This window comes from Poecilia reticulata, chromosome 23, assembly GCF_904066995.2.
Source record: "Poecilia reticulata chromosome 23, P_reticulata-male-v2, whole genome shotgun sequence".
Classification (NCBI taxonomy): Eukaryota; Metazoa; Chordata; class Actinopteri; order Cyprinodontiformes; family Poeciliidae; genus Poecilia; species Poecilia reticulata.
This window is the reverse complement of record NC_088852.1, coordinates 18,524,716-18,539,167: the sequence shown is the minus strand read 5'-3', so window position 1 is coordinate 18,539,167 and position 14,452 is coordinate 18,524,716. Positions and strand designations below refer to the sequence as shown.

Genomic DNA, 14,452 nt, shown 5'->3' with positions numbered 1-14,452 from the left:
TAAATGCACATAGACCACTGAAGTGGACACTAATGCATAATAAAATACACTATCAATTACTGGCCATCAGCTGCAAATGCAACAAATTCTTTTTGTTAAATCCAATATGGCCGACAGACAAAAGAGAATACCAACCGACCCTGTTCCTCCTTCTACTGTAGACGACTCTTGCAGGTAAAAAAAATATTGTGACATCAGATAACCCCTAAAGAACAATACTACTGATGTATTTTTCAAATAACTTCGTATTTGGAGGAAAATACAATTGATCACCTAAAATAAATAAAATAAAATAAAAATGTTTTGTACAAAAAAAAAAATTTTTGTACCTTTTTTTATGCCATAAGAAAATAAAAAAATGAAAAAACATCTTGACACAAAGGATCATAATTCATGCATGAATAAGAGATCATAGTATTTGACAATCAAAGCAGCATTTTTACAGTACAGCATTTGTGACCAAGACCAAACCCAGTGAGCTCCAGATGTGAAAGCAGGACCTGCAGGCAGCTGCTGGAGGTTTGGCTGTAACTCCGAAATTGTCATATCAAAACCTATACTACACTCTTAGAAATGGCTGTAAATTTACGGCGGAATTCCAGCAGTAACATACTGTTATTCCAAAATACGGTAGGATATTGTCAATTTAATGTCTTCTTCTCTTGTCACAATCAAGACTGACGACTGGCAGTAAACTACCGCAAAATAATTGTAAAATACAGTTTTTTTTCTAGGCAAGACATTTTACTTGTATTTGCATCTAGAGAAGCAGCATTTAAAGACAATATTAAACGGAAAGAAAAAAATACTTTCCATAATAAATCTTTTAGGGAATGAATCGAAATCTTCAGAGCATAATCAAAAATGTTAGAATACCAAAAATTTTAAAAGTACAATGTTAATTAAACACTTGTTTAGTCAAATTCAAAGATCGGTTTGTCAGTTTCCCTAAAGAGATGGTGTTTGATAAAGAGTTGCTCCCACAATCGCAACGTATCTGTGACGTCACGTTTGCCCTGGAGACAGCAGTATGGCGTCTTGTCTGGAGCTTATCATAACAAGGTAAGTTCCCTAAAGCTATTAAAACATGCTCTTTTTGTTCTTTCTTTAATGTATTTCAGTGAATTTTGTGAAATAAAAGTTTAATTTTGGTATAATGTAAAGATACTACTGTAAAGATACAGCTACTGTGCATTTACAGTAAACTTCTGGCGTCTATAGATGTCAGTATGTTACTGTAAATTTACAGGATTATTTCTTAGAGTGTAGGGTATCACACCCAGGGGCTAGGTAAAGGGGTGAAAAGTGATGACGATTCTAGGGGCCCTGACCAGCATGGGGCCCTCCACAATTTAATTATTTATATTTTGTTCATAGACATAAAATAAAAAATTCGGGGTCCTGTCAAATACAAAATTAATCATATTGTATTTTCAAAGATTGTTTTTAGCAGTAAAAATTTAATGTTGCCCCTCCTAGACCAAAAAACACACATCCATATTTGCCCCTATTGGCGTTAAATGGTTCGTTCCTGCTTGGAGCGCTTAACAGTGACATATGCAGCTACAGTCAGTTGAAGCTGCAGCTGAATACAGCGGTGACTGTGGCAGTTACTATGCTGCTCAAAAAAGTTATAAAATCAGGTTTTTTAAAACAAAATAGAGGGAGAGAGAGATAAAAAGGCAAGAGTGTTAATTTATAACTCAGTTTTTCTCCAAGAGAGGTGAGTAGACTGTGAGATTATCAACCATCCATTTTCTTGCACCCTTGTCCCTCAGTGGGGTCGGGAGGGTTGCTGGTGCCTATCTCCAGCTAACATTCCGGGCGAGAGGCGGGGTACACCCTGGGCAGGTTGCCAGTCTGTCGCAGGGCAACACAGAGACACACAGGACACACAACCATGCACACTCACACCTAGGGGCAATTTAGACAGACCAATTAAGCTGACAGTCATGTTTTTGGACTGTGGGAGGAAACCGGAGTACCCGGAGAAAACCCACGCATGCACAGGGAGAACATGCAAACTCCATGCAGAAAGACCGGGCCGGGAATCGAACCCAGAACCTTCTTGCTGCAAGGCAACAGCTCTACCAACTGCGCCACTGTGCAGCCAGATTATCGACCATTTAGCATAATTAGCTTAGCTACAAACTACTGTTTGTCTCATTTTCACTAGCATTTAATGAATTAAGGAAAAAAAATTACCAACATATTAATATATTTAACTTGTTCCCTGTGCCTTTTACCACTTAACAGATGATTGAGTGAGCAGACGCTCTAAAACACGTCCCTCCTGACCTGTTCTCTCCTGAATGAAATTAAAGTTGCAGTATGTCCCTTTTATATAAATATTTTTTTCACATATATTTTAAGTTAGCTTCATTAGCTAACGAACTCGATCGAACCGTTATACCTAGGATTTCTGTCGGCTAATGTGTCTTTCAGGGTTTGAAAATGGGCCGACAACTCGTGTAATGTGCGCTGGACATTAGACTAAGGAAATGAGGAAGGGAGGGTCAGTGGAGAGCACCGGAGCTGAGCCTTTTTCATTCAGCGTCATCAACAGAAAGAAAAAAAGGCAGGAAGAGACGATAAAGATGATAATTAAAATGATCTCAATAGGTTTTTTTATCGTCCGATTAATTGATTTATCGTTTATCGCGACATGCCTAACCGTAAGTCAATACACATTTTCAGTTTGAAAACAGAAATGTGTTTGTTCTCAAAACTTGTAATGCACGCACTCAAAACTTTTGCTCTTTTTCAAATATTCTCACTCAAATATTTGTACTCGCACTCAGATTTTTTCCTTGCGCGCAAAACTTCCCTCCTCATGGATTAACTTTTTGCTTGCAAAAATCTCAGCTCGCCCTCTCTCTCAAAATAAAAAAGTAGCTTTGGTTCCAGCCAGTATAATGAAGGTAATGTACTGTGTGGTGGGAGCCTCCTGGTCCTTGAGAACACTTTTGTTTCCTTCTAGTGGGTGTGTCTGTGTGGCTGTGTGGCTGCCTAGATAGATAGATATGTATCCATATAGATCTATAGATACAAACAATCCATAGATTGATAGATATTAATAGGAAGCCATTAAACTGATAAAAATCAACAGCCATTATTTTGAAATCAGGCTGTTTCATCAAATGAAACTGTTTAAAGTGTAACTAACCTCTGCAGTTCCACTAAAAATAAATTGAGTCAAATGGGTTTGAGTCAAACCCATTTGAGTCAATAGGTCAAATTCTCTGATTGATTCTTACTGAAGTTGTGAACAATGAAGTTGATAACTTCTAACTAACTAATTATCTAAGGGGGCGTTTACGCGACAACGATCCAACAAAAACGGCACTTTTGTTCCGTTTTTGTTGGATCGTTTACACGATAACGTTCTAATTACGATCCGTGTTTACACAGTAACGGTACACTTCGAAAACGTGTAATGCTCTCGCTGCGCCTAGTTGGTGCTAGGTTCTTTGAAACTTTGAAAGTGCACGTGTTTAAAAAAAAGTTGTACTTGAAGGCATGTGGATTTGCGTGAGAAAACACGCATTGTGTGCATTTGATTAGGGCTCATGCAGTTGCAAAAAGTGGGATCACTTTGCTGAAACACCTTGTTTGAGCTTTCACGGTATCTGTAGCGAGCCACGGACTGGAAGCTGTTTATTGTTTTTACCTTGGAATGGCCAACAGTCTGTTATTCCTATATCAATTTGATAAAATAGGAGTTCCCGCATGTCCCATATCTGTCTCCTCTGTTCCATTTTTCAGCAGTTAAAACAGTTTAATCCGTTGCTAACAAGTCGTAACTTGTTTTTCCGAGCCGCCTTCAAACGCAACATGAAAGCTGAGACGCTCGCACTGGGTTTACACCTGTGAGGCAGCGAAGGAGACCTGCTGCTGCGCAGGTGTGTTAGAATCATGGCAGCAAACCAGCAAAAAGTAAATAACTTGGCACAGTTTTTCCCCGAACTAACCGACTGAGTTGAGTAAAGCTGTTGGATGCAGGTGATGATAGCTAAAAGATGACTAGCTAATATAAATACAGCACGTTAAGCTTGTTAACAAGTAGCCTGTAGGCTGCTGGTGTTGTTGTCTATGTTCAGCTACGTAGACTCATTTTGCCCCCCAAAATAAGTCGATGCCCCCCTGTTAAACTTCTCTGGAGCCGGGGCTGATCCGTAGTTCTCTAGATAAGAGCGCTGAACAAGTTTTATATCATCAAACTGGTGCATTACATACATCACGGACAAACGTTAGAGATTAGGTACAATTTTAAACTTCAACACAGTCCATGCCTCCAGGAAGCAATTGTTTCTCAACAGCCAGAAGCCCAGAATGCTATAACATCACATACAGAATATCTTTCTAACTTCACAAGAACTGTGCCAATGCACATTTCCTTAACCCCTGACCCAGAAACAAACATAATCTCTTTTTAACAGATTTTGGGCCCCATAAGGTGAAGTTGGTCCTCACAACATAACATTTGACAGAAAAATGGGCCTCCAAGTGAGAAATGCTAAACGCACACACACCCAGACGGTGTCCTTTTCTCAGTGACTGACAGCAGTAACTATATGGTTTTCTGTGACAGTGACAAAGATAGGGGTTGGGGGATCATGGAATCAACCTCTAGGTTTTAAAACTCTGAGCTCCTTCACATACAAAAAAAGACCAGACTTACTTTACCTCCACAGTCCCAACATCTCCTCCATGTCCAATCACTGTCCCTGCATAAATTTCAACTCCTACCTCTTCACTCATCCTCTCCTTCCTCTCTCTGCCTGCCTCTCCAGCAAAGCTGCCATCCCCTGACAAAAGCCTTGAGTGGATGCCAGTCCCCCTGCTCCCCCACCCTCAGCGCCGGCTGACTTCCTGCTAAAAATAAAAGCCAAAAGAAGAATTGTACCAAGTGAGAGGGAGTAGAATGGGGAAGGACTGGACTGGGAGGAAGCTAGCTGGAAAATGTGAGGGAGAAAGAGGAATGGAAAAATAGAAAATCTACGGAAAATAAAAAATGAAGGAGGTAGAGACAGGAGAATGAAAAGGAGAGACAATGGGTGGAAAAGAGAAAAGCCAATGAAAGTAAGGAGAAGGTAAAAAAGTTTAGGAGCAGAATCATTTGTGACCGGGGTTAAGGGTCAGACTACAGCTGATCACTCTGAATCTATTCTGCACAGAAAGCAGCAGGAGTCGCATTCATCAGTGAAAAAGCAGCGAACAGAGTCACATCATAAATATTTATATGAGAGGAGGAAGACGGCAGAGTTGCAGGGGAGGAGGAAATAATAGGAAAGGAGAGGAGCGATGAAGGAAAGGAGAGAGAGATGAGTGGAACTTCAGAAGTGACAGCAGGTGCTTTTGGCTCACTTTACCTTCTTATCCCCATCTCTCCCATTGGCTGGCCTGCTGCTGGAGCACAGCAACTCACCAAGCAACTCGCACTCCCTGCAGCTCTTATATACGTGAGTGGGTAAACAGGGGAAGGACAGGATGACCCCCCCTCCCCCCCTCCTCCCTCAGAGAACGAGATGAACACATAGAGGCACACAGACTCTCACATAACAGACCTGGGAAGGTTTTTGAGGCAGCAATAATTATGATCGAGCTGCTGCTGTTTCATTTTCCAGTTTGTAACCCAGTTTTGTTCAAAGACTCTTCATTTCTGACAGCTGATAAACTTCCAGCAGCTGCTAACTCAGTGGAGATGAGATGCTTCTAGGTGGAGGACCACAGAGCAGAAGGCTGAAATGGAATTAAAATCAAAGCTCTGAGTGCATTCTCTCAAAACTACAAAAAAAATTCACAAAATATTTAGAGACAACAAACTCCTATTAGAAATGTTAAGGCATTCATAAAACTGGGATCCTCCTGCTCTTTACACATTCACTCATAACATTTTTAATTGTCTTTCTTGGTCCACCATTCAAATATTGGCCAGAGCTAAAAACTGTTGATCCTGTTTGAACTGCCACCTGCCTGCTTGGGACCCTCGGCACACTCTTCTCTTGCTACATGTTTGCTAAACTGGTCAACTGGATTTAATTAAGTATTGAAATATGCTTACATTTTGTAAAACAATGCAAAACAGATTCAACTGTAAATCCACTGGAGTGAAATGAATTCCAATTAGGCAAAATCAAGTGAAATCTGACTTAAACTGATTCTTAAAAGCCTAAAGTTCATCTGACGTTCGTGCCCATGAACGACACCAGCTAAAATCTGACCTGAAGGTTCACATTTCAGCCAACAATGATACGCTCAACAAACTGAGCATTTTGTAAACCTTTTGTTAGAGTTTTCACTGTTAACTGAGGTCATTTCAGTTCAGTCAGTGAACATCTGAGAGGTTTGGATGCAACAAAGGTTTTTTTTTTCTGTTTAAAGGTTTAGAATATAAGAAATCAGAGATTCTGCCCTGAATCTAAAAATTCTCTGAGCATACTCATATGTCCTTGAGCTTATAACAGAATAAATAAAATCAGATAAGAGCTGAACTTACAAAATACACAAGAAACTACATCATGCTGAGAAAATGCACTGAAATAAACAGTGATTTTTTGTTTAACTTCCAAAGTTTTAAAAGGTGCTGCATGTGATCTGTACTTAAACTACCCATGATAATCCTAGTGGTGAAATTCACACCTGAGGCAAAGTAGTGCTTACTAGTCTTTACTAACCTAGCCAGTCATTGAACTTTTTGACCTCAGAGGGCAGCCCAAGCTCGGTGAAGTCTCCGGCGTGAATGAACACGTCTCCGTACGGCATCTGGATGGCATCTGTGCGTGAATGAGTGTCTGAAATACACACAAAGCGTGTGTAACCTGGAGGTTTGGGAGTGTCGTGGGGCATCGGGTCCACCCTGAGAAAGAAAAGATGAGCAAAGTCAAGGTTGAGTTTGAGGGCCATGATAAAAGTGTCACTGCATGTGTAATGTGTGCAGGTAAATAACGGTGTTCGCAAACGTTCTGCAGTAGCAGGCTGACAGGAAAAGAAGTTTAAATTAGTATCCAACCAAAAGAAAAAAAAAAACATCCCCACAGACTGAGGAAGCAAAGGAAGCAGGAGACTTGGGAAGAGGTGGGAACGAGGGGCCACAATAAAAGCACAGTACAGAGACACACTGAGGCAAATGTACAAAAATAGAAAAAGAATAAAGTACAGATATAGAAAAGTGTAGAGTCCTATGGGATTTTCAGTGAGCTGGTACATTCATGTGGTCTCCAGGGAACCAGGGAGTTGGTGAATAACCATGGCCCACTTTAGGAAGTTTCCTCCAGGTACGGTTCCACACAGCCCTTTCTCCTCCACACTGCTGTCCCACCACCCTAACCCCCCATCACCACCACCCACCATCCAGCTTCTAGAATGTAAGAAACAGGGTGTTGGTGAAAAGCAGATATCTTCTACATGAATCTCAGACAGTCATGACAAGTAAACTAAGCGCAGTAAGAAAAGGCTAAAGTTCACTTTAACATTCTCTTTCCACTCACATGCTAATGAACACAGGCCTTAACTGGCAGAATTACTTTCTCACATCAAATATATATTTTTTTATTCTGTCTGTAATTACTTTCATTACACAGACACTGGCAGATTCTCCAATGGTTGCTTCAGACTCTATTAACTATATTAGATCATTTCTTAGCCTGCAGTAACTTTTATAAAAAATATGTCTTTTAGATATGTGTTGAAACCACCATGTCCTGACAGCATGGAATGAGTCAGAAAGACACGAGCTACTCTGTCTCCTCTCTCTGGTTCTACTGCCTTCTACAGAAACCCAGTCAGAAACAACCAATCAGAGTCAGGAGGAGGGCCTTAGCACCGTCAAGAGAGGACGAGTCAGTTGCTGGATGGGTCTGCTGAACTGCAACTAGTGCATCCCTACAACAGAGGAATTACCCAAAATGTCTCTTTATAAGCAGAAACATTAAAAGTTTTTTTTTACTGTAATAAAAGGTCTGCCTCCTGCAGTAACCCCATACAAACCATACTCACTTACTCAGCCCAGCACATTTTTGCTGCTAACGTCCAAACCCTGACTCCTCCACATGACATGTTTCCACAGCTCCAGAGTCCAGTGATGGACAGAGAGCACTCAGTGATGTAAGGCTTGGAAATGACTCAGCAGTAAAAATCCTTTCCATGAAGCTCTCTGCTGTTTTTTTTTTATCTATGTGAAGACTACAAGAAACTTGGAGGACTGTAACTTGTTATCCTCTGACTGCTCTGTCATGTTCTGAGGCCTAACACTGCATGGCACAGTTGATGTTGTTACCAATCACTTTCACTTCATCATAATACCACTAACAGCTGACTGTGGAATATTTGGAAACCCATTGCAGTGGTATCCTGTCTTGGTGGCCAACATGGCGGCAGTTTTTCTTCTCCAGTCTACTCACATGTGTACATGCGGTGGCTGGAAGCGGCCCTGGTTGATGTTGTAGAAGGTGAAGGCCTGTGTGGGGTTGGTGCTGTACTCATCTACCTCCACAGCTGCCCTGCTGCCTCTCTGAGTGTGTGACTGGGCCTGGGACTGCTGCCGCCTTGCCGCCATGATTTCCGACAGAGTGAAGGCCATGGCTGTCTGTGGTGTCAGCTGTTTGGTGCTTTTGGTTCTGGACAGCGAGCGGACTGAACGGGCCAGAGGGGAGACTCCTGTCCTCAAACACACGCAGAGCTCACTGTGGCTGTGATCTGTGGCGGGAACATGGTCTCTTTTTCTGCTTACTTGCAGCTCCTCAGCACCTAAAGGGATTACAAAGAACAGAATTCACCCACCGAGCTTTGGATAGCTGGGATCTGTAGCTAAACACTTACATGAGAGGGTATTTCCCAAAACACAAACACATTTCTGGGACAAACTGGAGTTTTGCTGAAGTTTTAAAATAACTATTTAGTAATGGCTGCTACACTAATTATGCCAAATTCTTGGGCCACTCCTTCAGCCCTGAATGTCTGCCTTCATCATCATATGAGTTACAACATTTAATACCCCTGTGGGATCAATAAAGTATTTTTAAATTTGAATTTCATTCATAATGGATGGGATAAATGTGAACCAAATGTGGACCCAAACATGTTTTATACAAACCCTGCTTACCGATGAATAACAGTGACTTTTTATTCTAAGAACTATGACCATAGTTTTGCCCCTCAGTCTCTTGAAGTGCGGTTTGTCTGTGCAGTATTATACGAGTATCTTCTACCCTTTGGTGGTAGAAGGCACACTTAGTCCCAGCAAGTCAATTCAAGTCAAAAATAATTTCATAATAAAATGTTGTAATTCATATCATCCAGTTATCTTCCGTCATTGTGGATGGTGATGCTGTGGGCAGGAAGGATCTTCAGTAGCAGTCAGTGTTACAACCAAGACTGCTGCTGTATAACAGTTTCATCATTGTCACAACATGCTAATAGCTTAATATCTGAGCAGCAAATATTGTTCAATGACAATGTCCTGCTTTTACCCCCATTTATCAAGAAATGCTAATCCGCCTCCTCTTTAAATCTCTGTCTGGCTGTTTGGTTAGAAAGACTGACTGGTCCATCATGATGGATGGAAGAGATGGTTTGAAGATTTGGGGTCAGAGGTCACGTGTTAGTTAAGTTGTTGAGATACAAATCAGCAGCTCCCAGTTGTAAAAGCAATACCTTGTTTTCTTGGTTATGCAACATAACTGTTCAAAAGTAAATTAAACAAAGTAAGAGCAAAACAGAATAGAATAGAATAGAATAGAATAGAATAGAATAGAATAGAATAGAATAGAATAGAATAGAGTGCTTCATTTAGTTTTGCAGAAGCACAACACAATTTCATTTCAGAGCCCATCCAAAGGGAGACAGGTGCCTGGGGCTGCAGCCATGGAGGCGCTGCTCATCCTTCCAGTTGCACAGCATCCAAAAGCAAAGTCAAGAACGGTCCAAACAAGCAATGAATCAACCAAAGCAACCATGAAAAGTCAACAAACAGAACAAATCAGAACCAATACAAGAGTCACTCCAGAAAAGTGGCAGAACAGGAGGTGATCCTGGTATCTGCTTCTTTTTAGAGCACGACAGAAAACTAGCTCTGCATGTTTAATATGGGGCGACTTGTTCTACAACCAGAATGACTAATTTTTTGCAAATTACCTCACTGTACTGATTACATGTTTAAAAAGATTAATGAAGTTCCTCTTATTTCTAAACAGTTACTGAAGAACACACAAAATATCTTTATATTGCATCATTTGACTCCATTTGTTTGCCAATGATTCCCTTAAGCTGTCTGAGAACATCCTGACTGCTAAACTAGTCGGCCCTCTGTAGGCATGCTAATATAAGGTTTAATGAAAGGAAAAGCTGTGGTGTATTAACCACACCCTCAACAAGACGTAATCACAGTCTTAACAGGATTGTAGAGTAAAGCACGAGGTGAATGGTTTATGACATTCCCAATATACCCAGTGCGACTCGGGTGAGATGTGTGCTGATTATCCTCCTGGCCGTCCAAACCAGTGACGTGTGGTCAGGGAAGGCAGGTGAGGCAGAGCCTCACCGGTTATCATGGAAAGATAATATATAATAATAAAATCATTTATATTGCTATTTTCACCCTGTGGTTTGTACTATAAAGTTTTTACTTAGCTCAACCAATTCTGATTAGTTTTTTCTTAAAAATCGCTGTATTGTCGCATTTTCCCATTCAAATGCTCAGAAGCGAGGCAGCAGGGAGCTGAGGCTCACCTGCGATTGCGCAACCTCACGCTAACTGCACTGGCTGCCATTCTATTAGAGCATGCTCCTCCTGTCTGTATGCCGGTGTTACGTCAACCCGCGTTTCCCCATCAGATACGGTTCCCCCGGCGTCTTCTTGCCGCTCCGCCCCGCCCACGCGGCAAAATACGCGCGTGCTCGTGATGAGCACTGAGAAAGCACACGCTTCTTCTGCGCTTGTCTGAGGAACTACGGACACCGTGAAAGCTCAAACTACATGTTTCGGCAAAGTTGTTACACTTTCTTCACGTTTTTGCAGGAAACTAATAGTAATACAACTACTAATAATAATAATAATAATAATAATAATACAAAATAATAGTAATGATAAACACATATGTCACCTATATTATAATTATTATAAATGTATATATATGTATATAAACAGGGCAATGCATTTTAATGCTCAATATTACCCATCAGATATCATTCCCCTTGTTTTACAGTGGGGGAACCCTATCGGATGGCCATTTTTCACCCATCAGATATCATTCCCCTTGTTTTACAGTGGGGGAACGGTATCTGATGGCCATATTTCACCCATCAGATATCGTTCCCCCTATGTTAAAACCACCCATTAGATACCATTCCCCTTGTTTTACAGTGGGGGAACCCTATCGGATGGCCATATTTCACCCATCAGATATCATTCCCCTTGTTTTACAGTGGGGGAACGGTATCTGATGGCCATATTTCACCCATCAGATACCGTTCCTCCTATGTTAAAACCACCCATCAAATACCGTTCCCCTTGTTTTACAGTGGGGGAACCCTATCTGATGGCCATATTTCACCATCAGATACCGTTCCTCCTATGTTAAAACCACCCATCAGATACCGTTCCCCTTGTTTTACAGTTGGGGAACGGTATCTGATGGCCATATTTCACCCATCAGATACCGTTCCCCTTGTTTTACAGTGGGGGAACCCTATCTGATGGCCATATTTCACTCATACGATACCGTTCCCCCTATGTTAAAACCACCCATCAGATACGGTTCCCCTTGTTTTACAGTGGGGGAACCCTATCGGATGGCCATATTTCACCCATCAGATACCGTTCCCCCTATGTTAAAACCACCCATCAGATACCGTTCCCCTTGTTTTACAGTGGGGGAACCCTATCTGATGGCCATATTTGACTCATCAGATACCGTTCCCCCTATGTTAAAACCACCCATCAGATACCGTTCCCCTTGTTTTACAGTTGGAGAACAGTATCTGATGGCCATATTTCACCCATCAGATACCGTTCCCCCTACGTTAAAACTATCCATCAGATACCGTTCCCCTTGTTTTACAGTGGGGGAACCCTATGTGATGGCCATATTTCACCGATCAGATACCGTTCCCCCTATGTTAAAACCACCCATCAGATACCGTTCCCCTTGTTTTACAGTTTTACATATATATATATATATATATATATATAATACCAGGGCCTCAGGGAGGAACTGAAAAAGACCTGGAAGGTGAAGACCACAGTGGTGCCTGTGGTCATCAAGGCCCTCAGGGCAGTCACCCCCAAACTGGAGCAGTGGCTCAAACAGATCCCAGGAACAACATCAGACATCTCAGTCCAGAAATGTGCCGTTCTAGGCACAGCCAAGAACCCTCAAGCTCCCAGGCCTCTTGTAGAGGACCCGAGCTCAGAGGATGAAACAGACCACCCTGTAGGGTGCAGTCACAATGTCTGGGTCACAATGATCCCAGACATTGTGACTGCACAACTGCAGAGTAAGAAACAGTGAGGTATCCATGGAGCTAGCCACACAGTAAATACAGCGATATATTTGTTTTCTTCTCTCTTCCGACGTCAACATGAAAGACATTTCTACACTTAAATAGTTTTCTAAAGTGGATTTTCAATTGAAGCAGGAGATGATAACTAAAGGAAGACCAACACCGGAGCTGAAATTTTACTTCAAGACAGTTTGATGATTCTCAAACAGAGTAGAAAAGACATGCCGAGGATAGAGTTGGCTTTGGATGAACGGGTATTTTTTGGGCAGAATTAGCAGTGCGTGGATTTCATTGATACGTATAGGTAAGACAGCAATACGATGTTTTTGTTTTGTTTTTCTAATTAAATGTGCGTTTTGTGGGCCACAGATAATGTTTAAATAATTCAGTAAAGTAGAAGTGGTAGCTAATCTACCACAGCAATTATTTATTAATAAAACATTAAGCCTAAAACGTACTACAACAACAGACTAAATGTTCTGTTCTGTATGCAAAATTATTGAATGTTTTTGGTGTTAAATCCTAAAACATGAAGTGGCATTGATGTCAGTTGCTATGGCAACGAGTCTGCGTAGCTTGGCGAATACAGATCATTTTTGCTGTGGATCATAGCACGAAATTAATACCTACATTTTTAAGTTTTACTGAGTTAACGCGGCTATGGATGACATGTAAAAGATTAATCTTTTTGCCCCCCAGCGTTGTATGCATGCGCGAAATTTCCATAGGTCCAACAACATGCATGGTGTCGAAGTCATAAGTCAGTGCCTCACCAGCCATGAACCTCACCGCACGTCACTGGTCCAAACACACACATTCTTCAGACGCAAAAAGAAGAACTTTGAAAGGTGTCCACAAGTTCTGCTTGGATATATGACTGTTATTTGCTATAGCTTCACATCATGTTATAGTGTTATTCCCTCATCAAAAACACATCCGAAATGTTGCCTTGATTCTTTCATGCATGTTTGAGAAATCCTTTAGTCTCCAGTGGTATTTTGAAGAAGTCTTTCATCAACAACAAAAGCAAAGGAATACTCACTCAGAGAAAGATACAAGAAGCCTTTCATTTTTGAATTCCCGAGTTCCTTGAATCACCCTATAATCGTACCTTCTCATTCCCAGTCTTGGCATTTTATACTAATTTCTAATGTAAATTTAGATCTGATTTAAAATAACAGTTTATTTCTATATGCTTATTTTTCTGCATGAAAATAAACTTTTGAATAGAAGAGTTTCCATGATATTTGCAAAACAACATATGATGTCCAGCTACTGGAAAAAATACAGTAAAATTAATTATGTTCATCTCAGCAATATGTTTTTTGGAAATGTCAAGAAGAGAAGTTGTTGGTTACATCTGCTGTTTTTGCAGTGAAATTAGTCGCAGTTTTAAGTGATCTGATCACCTTTTTATCTTCTAAACATTTTTAAACTCTTATGAACGACCAGCTCCACCAGTTTATGCTGAGCACCACTCAGCATAAGCACAGAAAATCTGAATGTGTGGTCCTTAAATGTTTATCCAACAGTTATTTGAAGTTGTTGCAATTGTTTGCAACATGCATATTGGGTAGAATGAATCTGCCATAACAATAAATTTGCAATACATTGTGCAGCCCTGGCAGCAGTGAACATTGACAAGCTGCTATAAAAAAGTGATTCATTCCATATGACAGGCAGACATGATGAATAATACCTTTGCAGATTCCTTGATTGTTCTGATACCTCAGTTTTTTTGTTTTCCTTTTTCTTGTTTTGCACCTGTGAGCTGTCTCCATTGTTACTGTTCCAGTCTGTATTTGTCAGGTTTTCAGTTTTACATTCTTTTCTAATATTCTGCTTTCTTTGTCATCTCATCACATCAAACCTTATCAGCACCACTTTTCTTCAGAGTCCTTGTGTTTGACGCAAGTCCACTGATTTCCTACTAACTCTACTGGTGCTCTGT

General features: G+C 40.9%; 1 protein-coding gene across 1 annotated transcript in view; it reads right to left on the bottom strand.

Annotated features, from left to right (window-relative positions):
• The window catches only part of mpped1 (metallophosphoesterase domain containing 1), a 91,150-nt gene that overhangs the window by 64,286 nt on the left and 12,412 nt on the right, over positions 1-14,452 (bottom strand). The window contains exons 2-3 of the mRNA XM_008401555.3: positions 8,403-8,748; positions 6,678-6,859 (exon numbers count right to left, since the gene is read on the bottom strand). Coding sequence (XP_008399777.1) covers positions 6,678-6,859; positions 8,403-8,581 — 361 coding nt within the window. The 5' untranslated portion in view covers positions 8,582-8,748. The remainder of the gene's footprint in view (positions 1-6,677; positions 6,860-8,402; positions 8,749-14,452) is intronic.